General features: G+C 32.2%; 2 protein-coding genes across 4 annotated transcripts in view; one reads left to right on the plus strand and one right to left on the minus strand.

Annotated features, from left to right (window-relative positions):
* Window positions 1–1,949, minus strand: part of RUNX2 (RUNX family transcription factor 2) — a gene marked incomplete at both ends in the record, with an annotated part of 209,389 nt that extends 207,440 nt beyond the window's left edge. The window contains 2 exons of the mRNA XM_082664616.1: window positions 1,498–1,621; window positions 1,822–1,949. Of these exons, the coding sequence (XP_082520742.1) occupies window positions 1,498–1,555 (58 nt within the window). The remainder of the gene's footprint in view (window positions 1–1,497; window positions 1,622–1,821) is intronic.
* Window positions 1–18,764, plus strand: part of SUPT3H (SPT3 homolog, SAGA and STAGA complex component) — a gene marked incomplete at its 3' end in the record, with an annotated part of 428,189 nt that overhangs the window by 47,239 nt on the left and 362,186 nt on the right. The window lies entirely within an intron of this gene.

Genomic DNA, 18,764 nt, shown 5'->3' on the forward strand with positions numbered 1-18,764 from the left:
TGTTCTGCTTCCTTAATGCAGAAATTTTTACAGTAATGCTTATTATCTTCCATTAAATTAAAAAAAATAATCTGTGATTATTGTATTGTATGTGTTATAACTGAGGGGGCCCACTTAGAACTATTGAGGGAGTCACTACAGCAATTTTACATTTTTTTGTAAAATACATAGTATATTTTCTCACCCTTTTAAGAGAAACCTTTTTTCTCCTTCAGGTTTAATTATTTCTCTTTGACTGAAACTAAGACTGATCCTCTGGTAGCCAGTTAAAATGTGTGAAGTAGGAGGAGTAAAAGAAACTCCAATCGTTAGTTGTAAGTTATAAAGCAAAGTTAATACAGGTATACACAGCAAAAGGATTTATTTTAAAGGATAAAAGAAAATTTTATAAACTTGCCTTGTAGAACATGTTGGACAGCATAAAGAAAATCTTGTAAGTGTTTAGATATTTTACTATAATACCATCTTAGCTGATGAATGTTGAAGTAGTTTACTTTTGTGTATTAACACTAACTTGAAATTAAATATTAATACTATATTATGCCTGTTTTCTTTTAAAGTCCAGCATGACTTAATTGGTATGGCTCTTTTAAATCATGCAGAGTATCCTTACAGAGTTTTCTTTTTTATGAGACTAAATGATACTTATTTTGGTAGGTCAAAGAATATGATTAAAATAATCCTAGACGTTTTAATGTTTGCTATGTTTATAACAATTTCTACTTATGGATAATAGTGTGTAGATGTAAACTAAAATTGTATAGAAACTTATGATTGCATGTAAGTTTTTGACGACTTCTGTGAGCTTTTTAATACCCTGGATATCCTGGGCAACTATAAAGATCTTTTAAAAATGGCTATTACATACTTATCATAATTTTGTTTCAGTTGAATATATGCTTCAATTATGTAAAGTTGCCTAGAAACAAACTTGTGCAGATATCTATGATGCAGTCTAAAATTATAAGTAGATTTCTTGTAGTTGAGCTGGTTAAAATGTAAGTTATACTGCAGGTTTATTTCTCTGTTTTACATAGTAGAGTATAATGTCAAGATAATTCTGTGGTCTGTTATTTTGTAAAATTGCTTCCTTTTAAAAGTTTGCTCAAATATTGGGAGCTGCCGGGGTGAATACTTCACAATACTTTGATTAATGTAGTGGCTAATTTTATTTCAGTGAAGGTTAATGAGAATATTAAACTTTCCTTTACTGTTTCAACTACCTCATTTCTATAGCTCTAGAAAACATTTAGACTAATGTGAGATAATTTAATTTTTTCTATTTCAAGTCATTAGTCCGAGAAGTAGATAAGTTACAGATGCCAAAAGCAAATTTGTACAGCAATTTCATTTTTCAACTTTTAGTGCAACAAAACAGCATCATTATGATCTTTAATATAATGTTAGCTGGCAAAGCTAGCAAGTTTATCCGAGAAACATACCTTTATGTTTAACAGGTTCATCTCTTATAGGATTTTAAAATACGATAACACTTACCCCAAAAGAAGTTTTGCTGACATGGTGTCACTGTGCTGAAGAGGCTGTTTGATGCCATAGTCCCTCCTTTTATTTTCAGATAGAACTTGTACCCTCTGTTGTAAATTCTGCTTGCAGCCTTAAACTGAAAACACAAACCATACCCAAACCTTGTTTTAGTTTTACAGTATGCCTGCAGTACATAGACTTGATATTTATTTTTTTCTGTCAAGAAATTATGTAGCTGGTAACATGTGAAAAGCAAGGAAACAAAACAAAAAGAGAATGAGCAAATATTGGAAGGACCTACTATTACTGCATAGACTGTGGTTAGAGAGCACTCACTGACTCTGTTGGTCTCGGTGGCTGGTAGTGACCTGCGGAGATTAACCATTTAAAAACCAGAGACTTCTTGCTGTCCTCCTGGAGAAAGTTTGCACCGCACTTGTGGTTCTGTGGTTGTTTGTGAGGCGAATGAAGCATTCACACAATCCAAAAAAGCAAAAGCTTTCAAACTCCTTTTTTTTGCAAAAGCACTATTACTGGAGAGACAGAATCATGTGGTTTGTGACCTCATAGTACTCACAGTCAAGTGGGACTGCCTACCACTGTGGCTTTCCCCCCTTGCTCATGCTCTCTCTTTCTCTCTCTCTGTCTCTCTCTCTCTCTCTCTCTGACAAAAGGCTTGTGGTAAGGCCCTTCCTGGCATCCAGAAGGATATAGCTTTTTAATTTTTGTGACTCATGAGGATTTGGATAGAATACAAATGCTGAAGGAGCCCAAACTCCTGTAAGGTTAAGCGTTTGTAGAGCAGAACTCTGCTGTTGTGGGCTTTCCTTTCTATCCCCCACCCCTACTTTTTGTGCCTCCTCCTTTTATTTAGTTCATTATTGTGTCTGTGGAAAAGTGAGCAAAATTGGCTCAAGAGGCTGTGTGTGAAATCCTGAACAACAGTGATGATTTACAATAATTTACATCTTTGGATTGTATCACATTCTGGGGTCTGCTTCATATTTGCTGGGTGATTGGAGTCCTTCTGTTTTCCTTTTTCTTGTCTTCTTAAACTCATGAATCTGTAACTCATTGTAAAAAAGTTTACCTTTCTTAAGGTCTGGTTGCAAACTGCTTGCTGGGCTTGACTGTAATTGGCCGTCATGAAAGTGTTAGTCTGGGGATTCCTTTACAAATATTAAATCACGTCTGTCTAGTTTATGTATGATCAATATTAGATGCTGGCTCCTACAGTAAAGATTAAATATAATTAGTATCTTTTGTATTATGTTTACCTTTATCTCATGGCTAGTTTGAGTATCTTATAAAAATGAATAGCAAAACTTGTGGCGTAGTTTATTGGATGAATCTTAGTTTTCTTTATGTGTGTAATAATTTTTATTTTTCAAGGAAATATACTCATTTTGTATACTCATTTTGTATCGTTTACTTGGATATTAACTTTAACAGAACCTTTGATAGCAAGTCTTATACAAATATAAAGTAAAATTCTTATGTTGTAACTTAGATTGTTCAATGTTATTGATTTTTCTAAGCTCAGAATGGAGTGGGTTAACAGAAGCTGTATTTTTTGTTTATAATAGAAGCTTTTGAAATAAATTACAAAATGCTGTGTGTAGTACGGAATAATGCACACAGAGTATGTTAGTCGTCTCGATTTGCTAATTCTGATTCAGAAGAAAATTGGAAACATCTTTGGGAAACTATCTCCTTTTTTGCCCCTTTGGACATGTATGTATAGAACTCATTTTCTTATTAGGATGATTATATATCATAGGCAGAGAATTTCATATTTATGAATAGAGCTTCCTGTTTTCATCAGTTGAGAGAAATGGGGTATTTTTCAGCAAAAATTATAAAGCTGAACAGACCAATTTTCTAGGCATTTTTTTGCCATTTATCCACGCCACTCTGAATTTGCATGTTAGACTTCTTCCTAGTGTGATAGTAACCAGGAGTGGCATGAAGTAAATGAGTGGGAGGGTGGGCGGAGACAGTGAATTACAAAACATTATTTGGGGTGTATAATGGGGTAAGGACTGGGAAATACTGAGGAGGATGTTAGAGCCAAAGTACCCCTTCATATGGTCGTCCTAGCACAGTTCATTATCTGTTTTTGGTTTATATTTGATAAAGATAAATGTACTAATGTGTTCATAAGTTTCTTACAAAAAAATAATTTGCCCAAAATACACTGGGAGGATATGGGAATGACTTTAATCCTTTATTATTCAAATATCTAGAACTTTTCCATAATAAATTTTTAGTGATTAAAAAACCAGAAATAACGTTTTAGTGTTTTATTTAAAATACATATTTATCATGCCTCACTGTGTATGTAAACAGGTTTTACATTGAAAAGTAAAAGCTTTCATTTAACATGCAGTTATTCATGCAAAAGGGAAAATTTATTCATTGATTCTGTTTCATAAATAAGGCGTACAGTGGGATCTGTAGCTCTAATTAATATCTAACGTAAGTTAAAGGAGGGCTTTGTCTATATAATTTGTGGAATTTTCAAACATAGTTCCATATGCACATACAATAGCAGCAGAATCAGGCAATTGAAAAAATTTAGTAGTCTGCTAAGTAAATGCTTTTCTTTTTTCAGAATGAGTTTTCAGTTTCTGCGTTTGGGTTTGCTGACATCTTAAAACTTTTTGCTAAATATTTTCTCCCTTAAAATTTTTTGTTTTTATTAAGTGTACTTTGGCCCTCCAAATTAACTGTATATGTATTCGAATAATTTTTAACATCTATGTGTCTCTTAACTGCTTGTTCTGTTTTTGCAGGTAACCTTCCTGCACATAATTTTTGGGTCAGGGTAATCACTCTTACTGCTTAAGAGTTTAATAGATATTGTTGAATATGCCCTTTCTGTTCTGTGTGAGGCCCATCAAATTCTGGCAGGAGAAAGTAGTGAAGTCTTGTGCTTTAAAGTCTGTATGTTCATTATCCGTACACACACAAACACATGCATACGTACATACATACATATACTTTTTTTCTTTTTATAAATTGAAAATCTATCCTCTTCGGAGCAAATATTACTTTGTGGTAAAAATTTTAAAACAACAGTGATAACTGGTACACATTTGATAATTGACAGTCTGTTTCATTAGAATTAGCTTACCACATGTGTTGAAGAGAGACTGACTCAGAAAAGTCACTGCAGATAAAGCAAGCTCTTGATTATGCTTAAAATCAGAAATGCAAACCACAGGGTTTTTTTTGTTTTTTAAAGACCCTCAAAACTTCATTCTTTTAGGGGATATATTAGTATTTGCTATGTTGAAGTAAGTATCGAGTTTAAGTCTGCTGTATAAATTACGTATTATAATGCCATGGAAATGAAATATAGCTTTGAACTTGAAAACAGTTTCACGAAAAGTAAAGAAGTTAGTTATTTGTTTTCCCATTGCCTTGTATTTAATAAGTTTGTCAACATTGGTCGAATTTTTTACATTGTATATTGTTATATAAGACTGTAATGTTTCAAATGCTACATATATATCTTCATTGTTACCTTTTGAATCATTTTTAATTTTCTGAATTAATGATCCTATTATAATACAGTAGTTTTATCAATACCAGTCTTGTGCCCATTTCTATTTTTTTTGATTGTTTTAAACTTATTTTTGTTGCTGTTCTATTTTTCTTTTAATTGAAAACAATAGAAGCAAAATAGGTTTGATGTAGGAATTTTATAAATTGTAGAAATCCTATTTTGGCTTAAAATGTTCTCATTGATTATGAGGTTTCAGCAAGGAATTTTCTTAATTTATTGTTTCAACTTGTTGTGTGACAATTTTATTTGGATTTGATGTATAGCTATTGAGACTTACATAGCATTTATTGGGCCTTTTATTGATGCTTTGAAAAATTTTTACATTAGTAAAATATGTATAATTTTATTGCTATTATAAATTATGATTATGAGAGATTTAATTACACTTCCTTATTTTAATGGGGTATATATCCGTGTTCACACCTGCACACACATGTGTGGTTGTATGTGTGTACAAGGTATTATTTTTTGGTACTTAAAAAAATTTACATATATATGTGTGTGTATGTATATATATACTAAAAAAAGTGGTATTTTTTGTAATCAGAGTATTCTTTGTTTTTCTCCTCAGTTTCTTTAAATTTTGTAAAAACCCAAAGCACTACCATATCCATGATTGTTTGAACAACTTCATTTGGTTAGTATTAGCAGCTCTCTGTCTAATGTGAGATAATGTGGAAGTTGGATGCCAAAAGAGAAAGTAGTTAACTTTTGTGTCTCTCTCTCTCCCCTTCTGTCTCCCCTTCCACTCCTCCCCCTTTCTTCCCTCTCTCCTCCAGGCTTTTTTGGTTTCTCTTTCTCTGTTTTGACATTTATAAAATCTCAAAGTAGATTCTTAAGGTTCTAGTAGGGGATATTGACATTAATCTTCACTAATGAATACGTTACAGGTTTGAAGCTTCTAACATTCAAGGCAAATCATTGATATATCTTGTTATAGTACACCTCATTTGTTAGATGGTATTGGCATCTGATTACAGAGATTTCTTTTAACATTTTTTAATTCCTTCCTCTGTGTTAATTTACTTTTACATTGTTTCACATGAATTTAGCCCTTTAATTATGAGGATTACTTTTTTCTCCCTTTGACTGTTTTTCAAAGTACACAGTGATCCATACTTGTTTAATGTAACTGTATAAATAATTCATGTTTCTTATAATTATTAGAACAATTCATCTTCTGCTGTCATTTTTCTAAGAAGAAAAAAAAGTCGAGAACTTGCAGAAAATATGCGAAACATGCTCAATATGACAGCTGAGGATGTGGCTAGGGTAAAGCAGGAAACTACTACCCACAATGCAATGTTACATATACTACCACTTAATAAAATTTATATCAGACATGCTACTGACAAAACCAAAGGAAAATAATATCCCAGCTATACTAGTTAACATACTAAATATATCTAGGGAAAAGTGAAACTAATCTTTTTGGAACCTTTGTACTTAGAGAATATAGTAAATGAAAGTGTGGGACATCATAGTACATTGGAGCCTTTGTGCTATGGGACTTGTTTGTAGGTGAAGCTCTCTTATAATGAGAACTTTTTGGATATTCACTTTCCTGGAAAGGGCACAAAAAGGCACCCTTTTTCTTTTTTGATTGAATTGTTGCAGTATTATATAGGGTTCGAGGACATTGTCATCTAGTAGGAAAAATAAGTTAAATTATGAGATGTTCATCACGATTATTTATACTTTTCACCCAGCCAGGTATATTTCTTTACATTTTGCTTTAAGTTGTTTTTTATTGCCAGGTTTGAGATGGGGCTTGAATTGTTCACTGAAGCATTTTTCTTTTCAAAGTAATTGTTTTTCTTGCTCTTTCGTTTTATTTATCTTAACCTACCTGTAGCTTACCTGACCAGTTTATATACTTTACTAAAGGGGGGGGGTTAATCTAAAGCAGAAAACTGCTTTTATAACGTGGTTGAAAAAGATACAAAGATATCTTCTAAAAAAAAAATCAGGTTTTAATATATTTAGGGTTTCTGTTTTTAAGTCTTAATCTTCTGTCCTCTTAACTGTCAGACTTTAGTAATTTTGATGAATTTAGTACCTTAGTAATTTAGATGAATTTTGAGGTTTTAAAATATTTAAATAAGGGAAACATAATAGTTCTTTTGAATTGGTAAATAATGTATAGAAATTGTATTAGATAAAGAATAGAAAAGACTATTAAGTTAGTGTTACTTATGAAAGATTCCTTAGTATTCCAGTATATAAGTTGTCACTGTTTCTGACCTGGCATGGTATTTGTCATCTCACCATTTAAACATTAATATATTGTCTATCTGTCTGTATCTCTATTAAGGCTGATTTGCTTAATTGTTTGAAGTATTTTCTCCTTAAGAGACTGCTTATCAATAACAGCTGTAGCATTGTGGCTTTTCTCCATGGACTCATGGTGGTCTTTGGAACAACGTTCTTCAACTTTGACAGGTGAGACAGAGGCTCTCCAGTGCCACTGCATTTGGATGAATCTAGCTGTGGTTGGAGAAAGTGCATCTTGCCAAAATATATGGGTGAGACCACACACAGCCTTTAAAATAGTTATTGTAGGCTTATTTTTAGGGATACATGTCTTGACAGTTCTTTTATTTGCATGCCAATTTCATTGCTGTGTATAGATTTTTCATTGGTTTCTGTAAAGGCAATTGCAGATTTAGGTCACTATTTGTTAAGCCTTGTGTATAATTTACACTGGAAAATACTCTGAGTTCAGCCATAATTAACAATATAGAGAATATATTGGAAATGAATCACTAGAATACTGATCTTTTTGTTTTTATAAATTTGACAGTATTCCCATTGGAAATCTCAATTTCCCAGACAGCTTAGTAGTCAAAAATTGCTCCAATTTGAACTTTAAGATTAAATAAATTATGAAAGAATTTGAAAATATTTATATACTTTAATTATATTAATAATAAAAAATTTGTGGTTCATGTTATTCAGAAGTACATATTTTTATAATGGTATAATAAAGCATTGTTCAAAATATAAGTTTTACACTTTAGTAAAAGCTTGAAAATTTTGAAACAAATTGCCAAAGAAGTCGGTTTCTTAGTGCATGGGCATAATATGCAAGCTATTCAGTCTTTTTATGGGATGATTAAAGCTTTATTTAACTTAGTGAACTATAAAAATTGACTACATTTTTTTTTAAAAAGTATGTTTTGTCTTCTAAAACTGGCTTTTTCAGTGACCAGTAAAGAGCACGCTTTAGACTTTTAGAAAATATTGTTTCTTTTTATAAGATACAGTATTTGGATAGTTATTCATGATTCTTATTAAGTTATTAGTGATAACAGTATTAAAGCTTAATTTCTTAAGTCCTGGCATGTCCTAGTCACAAGACTTTTCACTTGATGATCAATGAATGTTGGCTAGGTATATATTTATAAAAAATGAAATCAGCTATGATAAGATTGCAATTTCATTCTAGATATTTTCATAGTAAAAACAGAATCTACTGAGATAATTGGAAATTCAATTTACTCCCCACCATTATCCCAGTACCTTTCCATTGCTGAATGGTTCTGGCAGGAAAGTACTGGGGAAATTGTGTTCCTACAGCTTTTCCAGAGAACAAGTTTTCGGAAAGAAGAGAGAAGATAGTATACACAAAAAGACTGTTTAAAGAAAAACTTGGCCCTTGTCTCTCAGAAATTGGTCATGTATGTGAACCTTGACTGGATGCTAGATTTTTTAAAAAGCTTTGTAAGTCATTTTTAGGATATTTGAGGAAACTTGAATATGGACTTGATATTGATGATACTATGGAATATTTATTAAGTGTGATAATGCTGTTGCACATATATAGGAAAATATCCTTACTCTTAAAAGAGGTGCATGATGAGTTATTTTCATGAAGTCAGTACTAAAATTCGTACATAAGACAGATGTGGCAAAATGTTAACTGTTGGTGAGTCCAGGTGAAGGGACTTTTTTTTTTTTTTACTATTTATTTTAGGCATTCTGCTATTTTTCATCTTAAACAATAACTTCTTTTTTTTAACATCTTTATTGGAGTATAATTGCTTTACAATGATGTGTTAGTTTCTGCTTTATAACAACGTGAATCAGCTATACATATAGATATAACAATAACTTCTTAAAGGTGAAACATGTTTTGGAAAAGGTGTATGGGGATTTGATTTCAAAATGAAATCAGGTAGATGGGGAAAATTCATTTATTTTTATAAATAGTAAGTTTTTTTTTTTGTAAAGAAGTGAATATGGATAGCCTGGGCTATACATAGCAATTTTAGGTTTTAGTTTATAGTTTTATTTTTTACATTGAAATTCCATTCACATTAAAAGAACTAATTTTCACAAATTTATACGTGGCAAATATAAATTGAAAATGGTAAAATATTTTTGAAAATAGCAATATAAAAATTTTTACCTTTTTATTATAGTAACTCAAGTCTAGACCAATAAGCTAGAGGTTTTTAGAGGATCAAAATAAGCATCTGTTATTACTATGTCCTTGTTTATGAACTGGATGCTTCTAAGATATGTAAAAATGCCTATAAAAGTTCATTCACATTAAATAAATACTACTGAATTGTACTACCGCTACTAAATTGTTTATACTATTAAATTATACTCTTTGAAGAAGTATTTTAATGAGCAGAAGCCTATATTTCTGTATTTAAATTATTCTGAATTTGTGTTTTTTTATTAACACCCTACCAGAGATGTTTACATTTTTTCTGTAGAGGGCTACATAGTAAAGATTTTTGGCTTTGTGTGCTGTAAGGTCCCTGTTTACTACTCAACTCTGCCATTGTAGTCTGAAAGAGAGACAGTAAGTAAATTAGACAATGGGTGAATGAATGGGCATGGCTGTGTTTCAGTAAAACCATATATGCATGAATGGGCAGCTGGTGTGCCATAGTCTGCCCACTCCTGCTACCTCTTTTATATATATAGAACTTGTGGCCTAGTGGATAGCCTCTTTTATAGAAGAGGCAAGAACAGTTTGAAATAATGATCAAACTTTTAATTTACTTATTATAATGAAAATCTTTTCTTAAAGTATTTTAAAAATCTGGGATTTTTTTTGTTTGTTTTAATTGATTGTTATGTGAAAGATCATATCTGTGGGGCTTTACAACTGTCTTTTGAATTGAGCAGTGTAATTTCATCTTGATCATATAATTGTATTGTGAATAGTTTTATAAGACACACTAAAATTCTTTTAGGAATAGGGTTGGAATCCAAATAAGTAATCTTGATTTTAATGTATCCCCAAATTATCATAAATCTCAGTATTTATATTAGTCGTTCATTATTACTAGTAAGAAGGATGGTAAGATTCCTATGCCTTTTATCCACAGAAATGTTTTCTTTTCAGAATTCACAGGATTTAATGCCCAAGCATAAAATATTTAACAGAAATCTTATCAGATTATGAGCTATTTTCTCTCTTTTTCATTTATATTTGAATTTAAATCTGAGTAGATAAAGGAATTAATTATTTTTGGTATTAATCTCTAAAACATTCATTGCACCCATCACTGCACATATTATCCAAAGTAAACTAGCTTTCTGAGGGTTCACCTACATTAGCTCGACTGACTATCATTTATTGGGTGATGATGATGATTACAACAACTGAGCAGGAAAAGAACACATTTTTTTCAATTGATAAAGAGCAAATGAACCCATATTTTGGTCTGAATTTGAGACCTTTAGTGTATCATTACTACTATATAAATCTCATAAAATTTTATCATAAAGTCTCCCTCCCTTCTTGCTCTCCTGCAAGCTCTGGTCATTGCCTGCTTGCCCTCATTTATGATAAAGTTCTAACATGATTGTTTTTACGCCACACCCCTTTCCCCAATATTTAATTATAAAACAGACACATAAATCATTGCAAGTAATGAGAATAGCCTGTCTGGGGACTAAACACACAAAAGTACTAATAAACCAAACCTCAAAAAGCATCCTCCAAGGTCATTTAATGTGGATTCAGACTACCCTATCTACCTTAATAGATTTTTTAAAAAGGTAGCACTGTGCTGAAAGCAGTTTAACAAACAGGAAGAACATTTTATTAAACATACTTTGTGTAAAAAAGTTAAGGAAATATTTAATATGTAAGCAAGATTTTTATAAATTAATTCAAAAGAGTTTTGGCATTTAAAGTTTTAATGTTCATTTATTAGGAAGATGAACCTTTGAGGAATAAAACCTGGCCTAAAAGTTAATGGTTAAATACAGATTTATTTATTATGTTTTGCCTTCTGTTTGTACAATTTTAAATTTCCAGGGTTCTTGTCCTTTTAGCTATCAGTTCAGTTTTTAAAAAATTAAGAATCCTAAAGTTTGCATATTTCTGGAAGAGCTTATGGATTATTCCATATAATTGATACATATGACAGCACTGCTCTTTAGTTAGTTACTGTCTGAAATCGTTATAAAGCTTAATACTGGAAGTGTCAAAAAGAACCATTTAAAAACTTAATAGGTTTTATTTTTTAGAGCCATTTTAATTTTACAGAAATTTGAGTGGGAAGTACTGACTTCTATATACTTCCCCCAGCCCTCAGTTTCCCCTACTATTAACATCTTCCATTGGGGCCTGTGTTTGCTACAATTGATGAACCAATATTGGTATGTTATCTCCTGAAGTCAGTAGTTTATATTAGGCATCATTCTTTGTTGTGCAGTTCTGTAGGCTTGATCAAATGCATAATGTTATATACCCATTATTATAGTATCATACAGAATATTTTTTTCTAGAAATCGCCATAAAATTTTGGTTAAATACGCATAACAAAATTCAGTGTCTTAACCATTTTAGCAACTGGTGTTTTTACTCTCTCTATAGTACTGTCTGTTTCAGAATGTCATATAGTTGGAATCATACAAAATGTAGGCTTTTCAGACTGAATTCTTTCACTCAGCAGTGTTCATTTAAGGTTCTTTTGTGTCTTTTTTGTGGCTTAAAAGCTGATTTCTTTTTACTGCTGAGAAATATTTCATTATATGGATGTACCACAGTTCGTTTATCCATTCACCTATTGAAGGAAATCTTGGTTGCTTCCAGTTTCTGGCAGTTATGAATAAAGCTGCTATAAATATAAGTGCTGGGTTTTGTGTGGACATGTTTTCAACTCACTTGGGTAAATATCGGGTTTTCAACTCATTTGGGTAAATATCAGTACTTAGGAGTGCAATTTCTAGATTGTTTGTTAAGACTGTGTTTAACTTTGTAAGAAACGGCCAAACTGTCGTCCAAAGTAGCTTTTACCATTTTGTATTCAGAGCAGTAAAGAATGAGAGCTCCCATTGCTCCACCCTTGTCAGCTTTTGCGGTTCTCAGTGTTTTGGATTTTAGCTATTCTGATAGGTGTGTAATAGTACCTCATCATTGTTTTAATTTGTATATTCCTTAATGGCAAATGGTGTTGAGCAACTTGTCATATGCTTATTTGCCATCTGTATATCTTAGGGAGGTATCTGTTCAGATCTATCCCCCGTTTTAAATTAAATTTTTTTAAATTGAGTTTTAAGAGTTCTTTGTACATACCACATTTGGTTTGTACATTCCAAATGTGAATGTGACACTTGAATTATTGATGGACACTTGAATTATTTCCACCTTTTGGTTATTGTGAATAATGCTGTAATTGAACATTGATGTTTAAGTATCTGTTCAAGTTCCTGTATTCAGTTCTTTTGAGTGTATACCTAGGAGTGGAATTGCTGGGTCATATAGTACTTCTGTGTTTAGCTTTTTGAGGAGCTGCCAAATGAGATGTGTGTTTTGCAAATATTTTCTCCTAATCTGTGGCTTGTCTTTTCATTCTCTTTACGGTATCTTTCGCACAGTGGAAGTTTTTCATTTTAATGAAGTCTAGCTTATCAGTTTTTTCTCTCATACTTTTGGTGTTTGTGTCTAAAAAGTCTTTCCAAATTCAAGTCATCTAGATTTTCTCCCATCTTCTCTTCTAGAAATTTCATAGTTTTGAATTTTACATTTGGTTTGTGGACTATTTTGAGTTAATCTTTGTGAAAGATGTAGGGTCAGTGTCTAGATTCATTTCTTTTATATTTGGATGTTTAGTTATTCCAGCACCATTTGGTGACAAGAGTATCTGTTGGATTGCCCTGCTCATTTGTGTGCGTCTGTTTCTGGGCTCTTTATTCTGTTCCATTGATTTAGATGTCTCTTCTTTTGCCAATACTGTGCTGTCTTGATTACTGTAGCTTTATTATGGTGCAGTGACATATCAGTTTGTTGATATTCACAAAGTAACTTGCTGGGATTTTCTTTGGGATTGCATTGAATCTATAGATCCAGTTGGAAAAAACTGATATCTTAACAATTTTGAGTGGGAAAGCTGTGTCAGTGAACTCAGAATGTCTTTCCATTTTATTTCAGTCTTCATTGATCTCTTTAATTAGAGTTTTGTAGTTTACCTCATATAGATCTACATAGTTTATTAGATTAATATTATATATAAGTATTCATTTTTTTAATGTCAAGGTAAATGGTACATATTTTTAAAATTTCAAATTCCAATCATTGATTCCTGGTATGCAGGCAAGTAATTTGGCTTTCATATATTTACCTTATATTCTACAACCTTGCTATTATTAATTGTCTATTGTTTCTAGGAGTTTTTTTATTGATTCTTTGTAATTTTATACATAGACAGTCACGTCACCTGTGAACAAAGATAGTTTTATTTCTTCATTTCCAATCTTTATACCTTTTATGTCCTTTCCTTAGCTTATTGCATTAGCTAGAACTTCTAGTATGATGTTGAATAGTAGTGGTGGTGAAAAGGGAATATCCTTGCCTTGTTACTGATCTTAGAGAGGAAAGCATCTAGTTTCTCACCATCAAGTATGACATTAGCTGTAGGGTTTTCGCATATGTTCATTATCAAGTTGAAGAATTTTAATTTGCTGAGAATGTTTTATTATGAAGGGGTGTTGGATCTTGTCAAATTTTGTCTGTTGATAGGAGCATATGGTCTTTCTTTTTTTAGCCTGTTGGTATGATGGATTAGATCGGTTGATTTTCAAATAAATCCCACTTGGTTGTTGTGAACACTTCTTTTTATACAATATTGAATTTTATTTGCTAATAATTTGTGGAGGATTTTTTTGCATCTGTGTTCATGGAAGATATTGTTCTGTATCTTTCCTTACAGTGTCTTTGTCTGGTAATAGAGGAATGGTAGCCTTATAGAATGAGTTAGGAAGTGTTCCCTCTGGATCAGATTGTAGAGAATTGAAGATAATTGCTTCCTTATATTTGCTAGGATTCACCAACGAAGCCATCTGGGCCTGGCGCTTTCTGTTTTAGAAGATTATTATCTATTGACTCAATTTTTAAAATAGATATAGGCCTATTCAGATGATTTATTTGTCATTGTGTGAGTATTGGTAGCCTGTGTCTTTCAAGGAATTGGTCCATTTTATCTGAGTTATCAAATTTGTGAGCATAGAGTTGTTAACAGTATTCCTTTATTATCTTATAAATGTCCATGGGATAAGTAGTAATGTTCCCTCTTTCTCATATTAGTAATTTGTGTCTTTTTTTCTTAAACTGGCTAGAGGTTTATAAGTTTCATTTTTTTCAAAGAATCAGCTTTTGGTTTCATCAGTTTTCTCTATAGATTTTGTTTTCAATATCTTTAATTTCAGCTCTAGATTTTATTATTTCTTTTGCCTACCTTGGTTTTAATTTGTCTTTTTTCTATTTTCCTAAGGTGGAAGCTTAAATTACTGGTTTTAGATCTTTTCTAATATTAATGTATGCATATAATGCTGTAAATCTCTCTCTAAGCACTTCTTTTTCTGAATCCACAAGTTTTGGTGTGTTGTATTTTACTTTTCATTTAGTTTGAAATATTTTGAAATATTTTCAAACTTATCTTGAGACTCTTTCTTTGACCCATGTGTTTATTGATATAGTTGGTTTAATATCTACATATTTGTAACTCTTGTCTATCACTGATCTTGTTCTTTGTTTCTCTCTCTCTCTTTCTCTTCTTGGCTTCCACTCTTTTTATGCCTTTCCTGGTTGGTGTTAATTGAGCATTTTATATTGTTCCATTTTCTTTCCTCTCAATATATCAATTATACTTTCCTTTCTTTAAAAAGTTATTTTGTGGTTATTCTGCAGTTTGAAATATATGCTTAAAACTATTCTGAGTCCACCGTGAAATAACGCTATATGGCTTCATGGGTAGTGCAAGTACCTTTTTTTTTTAAATAAATAAATAAATTTATTTATCTATGTATCTATGTATCTATCTCTCTGTTTTCGGCTGTGTTGGGTTTTCATCGCTGTGCGCGGGCTTTCTCTAGTTGTGGCGAGTGGGGGCTACTCTTTGTTGTTGTGAGTGGGCTTCTCATTGTGGTGGCTTCTCTTGTTGTGGAGCACGAGCTGTAGGCGTGCGGGCTTCAGTAGTTGTGGCATGCGGGCTCTAGAGCTCAGGTTCAGTAGTTATGGCGCGCGGGCTTAGTTGCTCCGTGGCATGTGGGATCTTCTTGGACCAGGGCTCGAACCTGTGTCCCCTGCAGATTCTTAACCACTGTGCCACCAGGGAGATCCAGTGCAAGTACCTTATAAAAGAGTATTCCCTCCTTTATAGCATTGTTGTCATTCATTTCCCTTCTCTATAAGCTATAATCACGGAATACATTGTTGCTATTATTATTTTGAACAAACTAATATTTGTTAGATCAATTAAGTATAAATAAAATTTTAAAAAGTTTTATTTTACCTTTTTTATTCCCTGTATAATGCTGTTTCTTTCTCTGTATAGATCTATGTTTCTGACTTAATCATTTTCTTTCTCTCTGAAGGATGTCTTTTAGCATTTCTTGCAAGGCAGGTTTGCTGGTAATGAACTCCCTTAAGTTTTTCTTTGTGTGTGTGAGAAAGTCTTTATTTCTTTTTCAGTTTTGAAGAATAATTTTGATGGACACAGAATTCTAAGTTGGTGGCTTCTTTCTTTCAGCACTTTAAATATTTCATTCATCTCTCTTCTTACTTGCATAGTTTCTGAAGAGAAGTCCAATATAATTATTATCCAAGATTATCCTTGACCTCTTTAGGTAAGGTCACCCCCCCGCCCCTCTCCCCCAACCCCGCCGTGAAATGGCTGCTTTCACCAGAATTTGCCATTGTTAGGCTTTGTTGCAAATCATGTTTATATACCAATTTAGAAAAATGGCAAAAGGTTGCATAATATAAAGAACAGAAAGCACTCATAATTCTTTTTCTTAGAGATAAAACTTTTAAATCAGTGTTTTTTCTTTTTGTATATATTTGAGACATCTGTATTTATACATATATATGTGACTTTTTTAACTTAATTTTTAAGTTAACATTATGGTATGTTTTCTAAATATATTAAGAATCTCTATAATACCATTTTAGTTACTAAATAGTATTCCTCCTTGTGGGTATTATAGCATTTTCACATGGTTGAACTTTTAGTTCTCTGTTTTTCTCTAATGTGCATGTGTGTATTTAAAACCTGTTTTTGTATTTGGGATCTTCAATTATTTTAAGATTTCTTTTGTTTCAGAGGCTGCTTGTTTTAGAGCCTGTTACTGCTTTTGTTTTTAAATAGTCATCATGTAGTTCTATTGAATACAAAACATTTTTACTTATTTTGATGCTTTTTAAACTTTCAACTTCCGTGGTTTTATGACTTTGTGCCAGGGATAATCAAAAGCCACAAGATTAAAATGACCCATATTTTTGAAGCATCAATTTTAATTTCTGGTAAGTAATTTTTAAAATATAATTATAAACATGGATGTATTGTGAGATCAAGGTAAAGTTAACAGGAAATTTAAATATAAAACTGGAGATTTCAAAAAATTTTGATAAATTCTAGTATTTTGGTGGAGAGTTTTGAGAAATAAATTGGTTTAATTTGCAACATGTGATATTTTCAAATTTTATCACGTAGTTCATGAAATAATGATTATGTTGCTCATCATCAGTCATTTACTTTTCTCATTTGAGCAGACCTAATAGCTGTGTATGTTTTACAATGTATTGTTATGGACTTTTGAGTTATTTGTCATTAAGAATTAGGTAACATTGTAATAAATATTCTTTACATTTGTTAGACATATCTTGTAAGATTTGTTCCTGGTTTTTGTGAATGATTGTTTTGATATGTTACAGGTAGATCAAGACACAGATGTCTGGGAATTAACTGTGAAACATCTTTAATTCTCTTCTTCAGTCCCTTCTTTTTCCTTCATTTAAGCAATTAAATTAAAATTAAATGAAAAAGAATATTATCAGTAGTTTTTCCTGTTATGAAGTTTATACCTGTATTTTGTTGAAATGTAGAAAACAAAATTTCTTAATGACACCATCATTCTTCCAGTCACTGGATTTGCTATTTTGTTCTTTGACTCCTTTATTTTAGTTGATTCTTATCACTTGTTTCCCTATAGCCTTTCTTTCCCTCTGTTTTTCCAACTTGGTTTATACTCTAAACTTCCTGACCCTTGCCTTATGAATTATGACCTCATTTCTCTGTCTCGAAATTTATCCACTCTAGTACTTTTTTGTTTTTACTTTTGTTACTACAAACCTCTTATATACGTATGTATAGTTAGGTAGGTTAAATGCTTGTTCTAGGTCACGGTGCTAAACGTCATTTTCCAAACTTGTTTCTTGCTGTCTTCACTTCTCTTTATTCCTGTGTCTGTAATGGCTTGCTTGTCTCCACTTTCTGAAGTCCTGGTCATCCTCCAAGTTATCACAAGCCCTGCCTTTCCTTAAAACTTTTTAGTGAACTTCAGAGTGAGAACAACGTGAGGTTCTAGAAAGAAAACAGCTCTGGAGTTTGTCAAAACTGTGTTCCATCCCTGGCTCTGCAAATGATCGACTCTGTGATTCAACCTCTGGAATTTTCTGCTTCTTCATCTCTAAAGTGGGCACAATCATTTTATGAATATTATGAAAATTAGATAATGTTTGTAAAGTGCCTGATACGAGGAGCTGATAAGCAAATTATGTTGAATCATTCATTCAGTACATATGGGATGTCTACTCTGTGCTGGGTTTTCTCTAGGTGATGAGCTGCACAGGAAAGTAGATGTTGAAGTTTTAAAATTTTACATACCATTAGTATGGGGAGGGGAATTATGAAGGTGAGAGAAAGTAAGATTGTCTTTTATGTTTTCAGTAGCAAAAGCTAAAGTCCCTATGCTCGAATGTCAGAAAGACCTACTCCTACTGCAGCTTAAGAGACTATGTACAGAATGTTTATCAACATATCTTTAGGTGTTTTGGAACCAGGGCAGCTTTAGGATGGTGTGATTTGAGGTAAACCTCAACCTCAGTGTTTTCATCTATAAGATAGGGTTAAGAGTGTACTCCCCCATCCTTGGACTTCTGTAAGGATGTGATTAGATAATGTATGTAAACAAATTAGCACAGTGCTACAGTGCTGTTGTAAGTCCTCACAGTAACACTATGAGAGATGAGGAAATGGAAGTACATGAATTCTAAGTGACTTATCCACAGTCTTGCAGCTGCCATTGCCACCTACCTCTCTCACTGCCTTCTGTGAGTTTGTAGTTTCTGGTCTCACCGAAGTTTTGTCCATGTTGTTTTTAATGCAGATCTGTGTTACACAGGGGAATAGGTGAGGGGAGAGAATCACAGTGGCTTTTCCTTGGCAGTTATGGTTGA

This window comes from Grampus griseus (assembly GCF_964374135.1).
Source record: "Grampus griseus genome assembly, chromosome: 10".
NCBI lineage: Eukaryota > Metazoa > Chordata > Mammalia > Artiodactyla > Delphinidae > Grampus > Grampus griseus.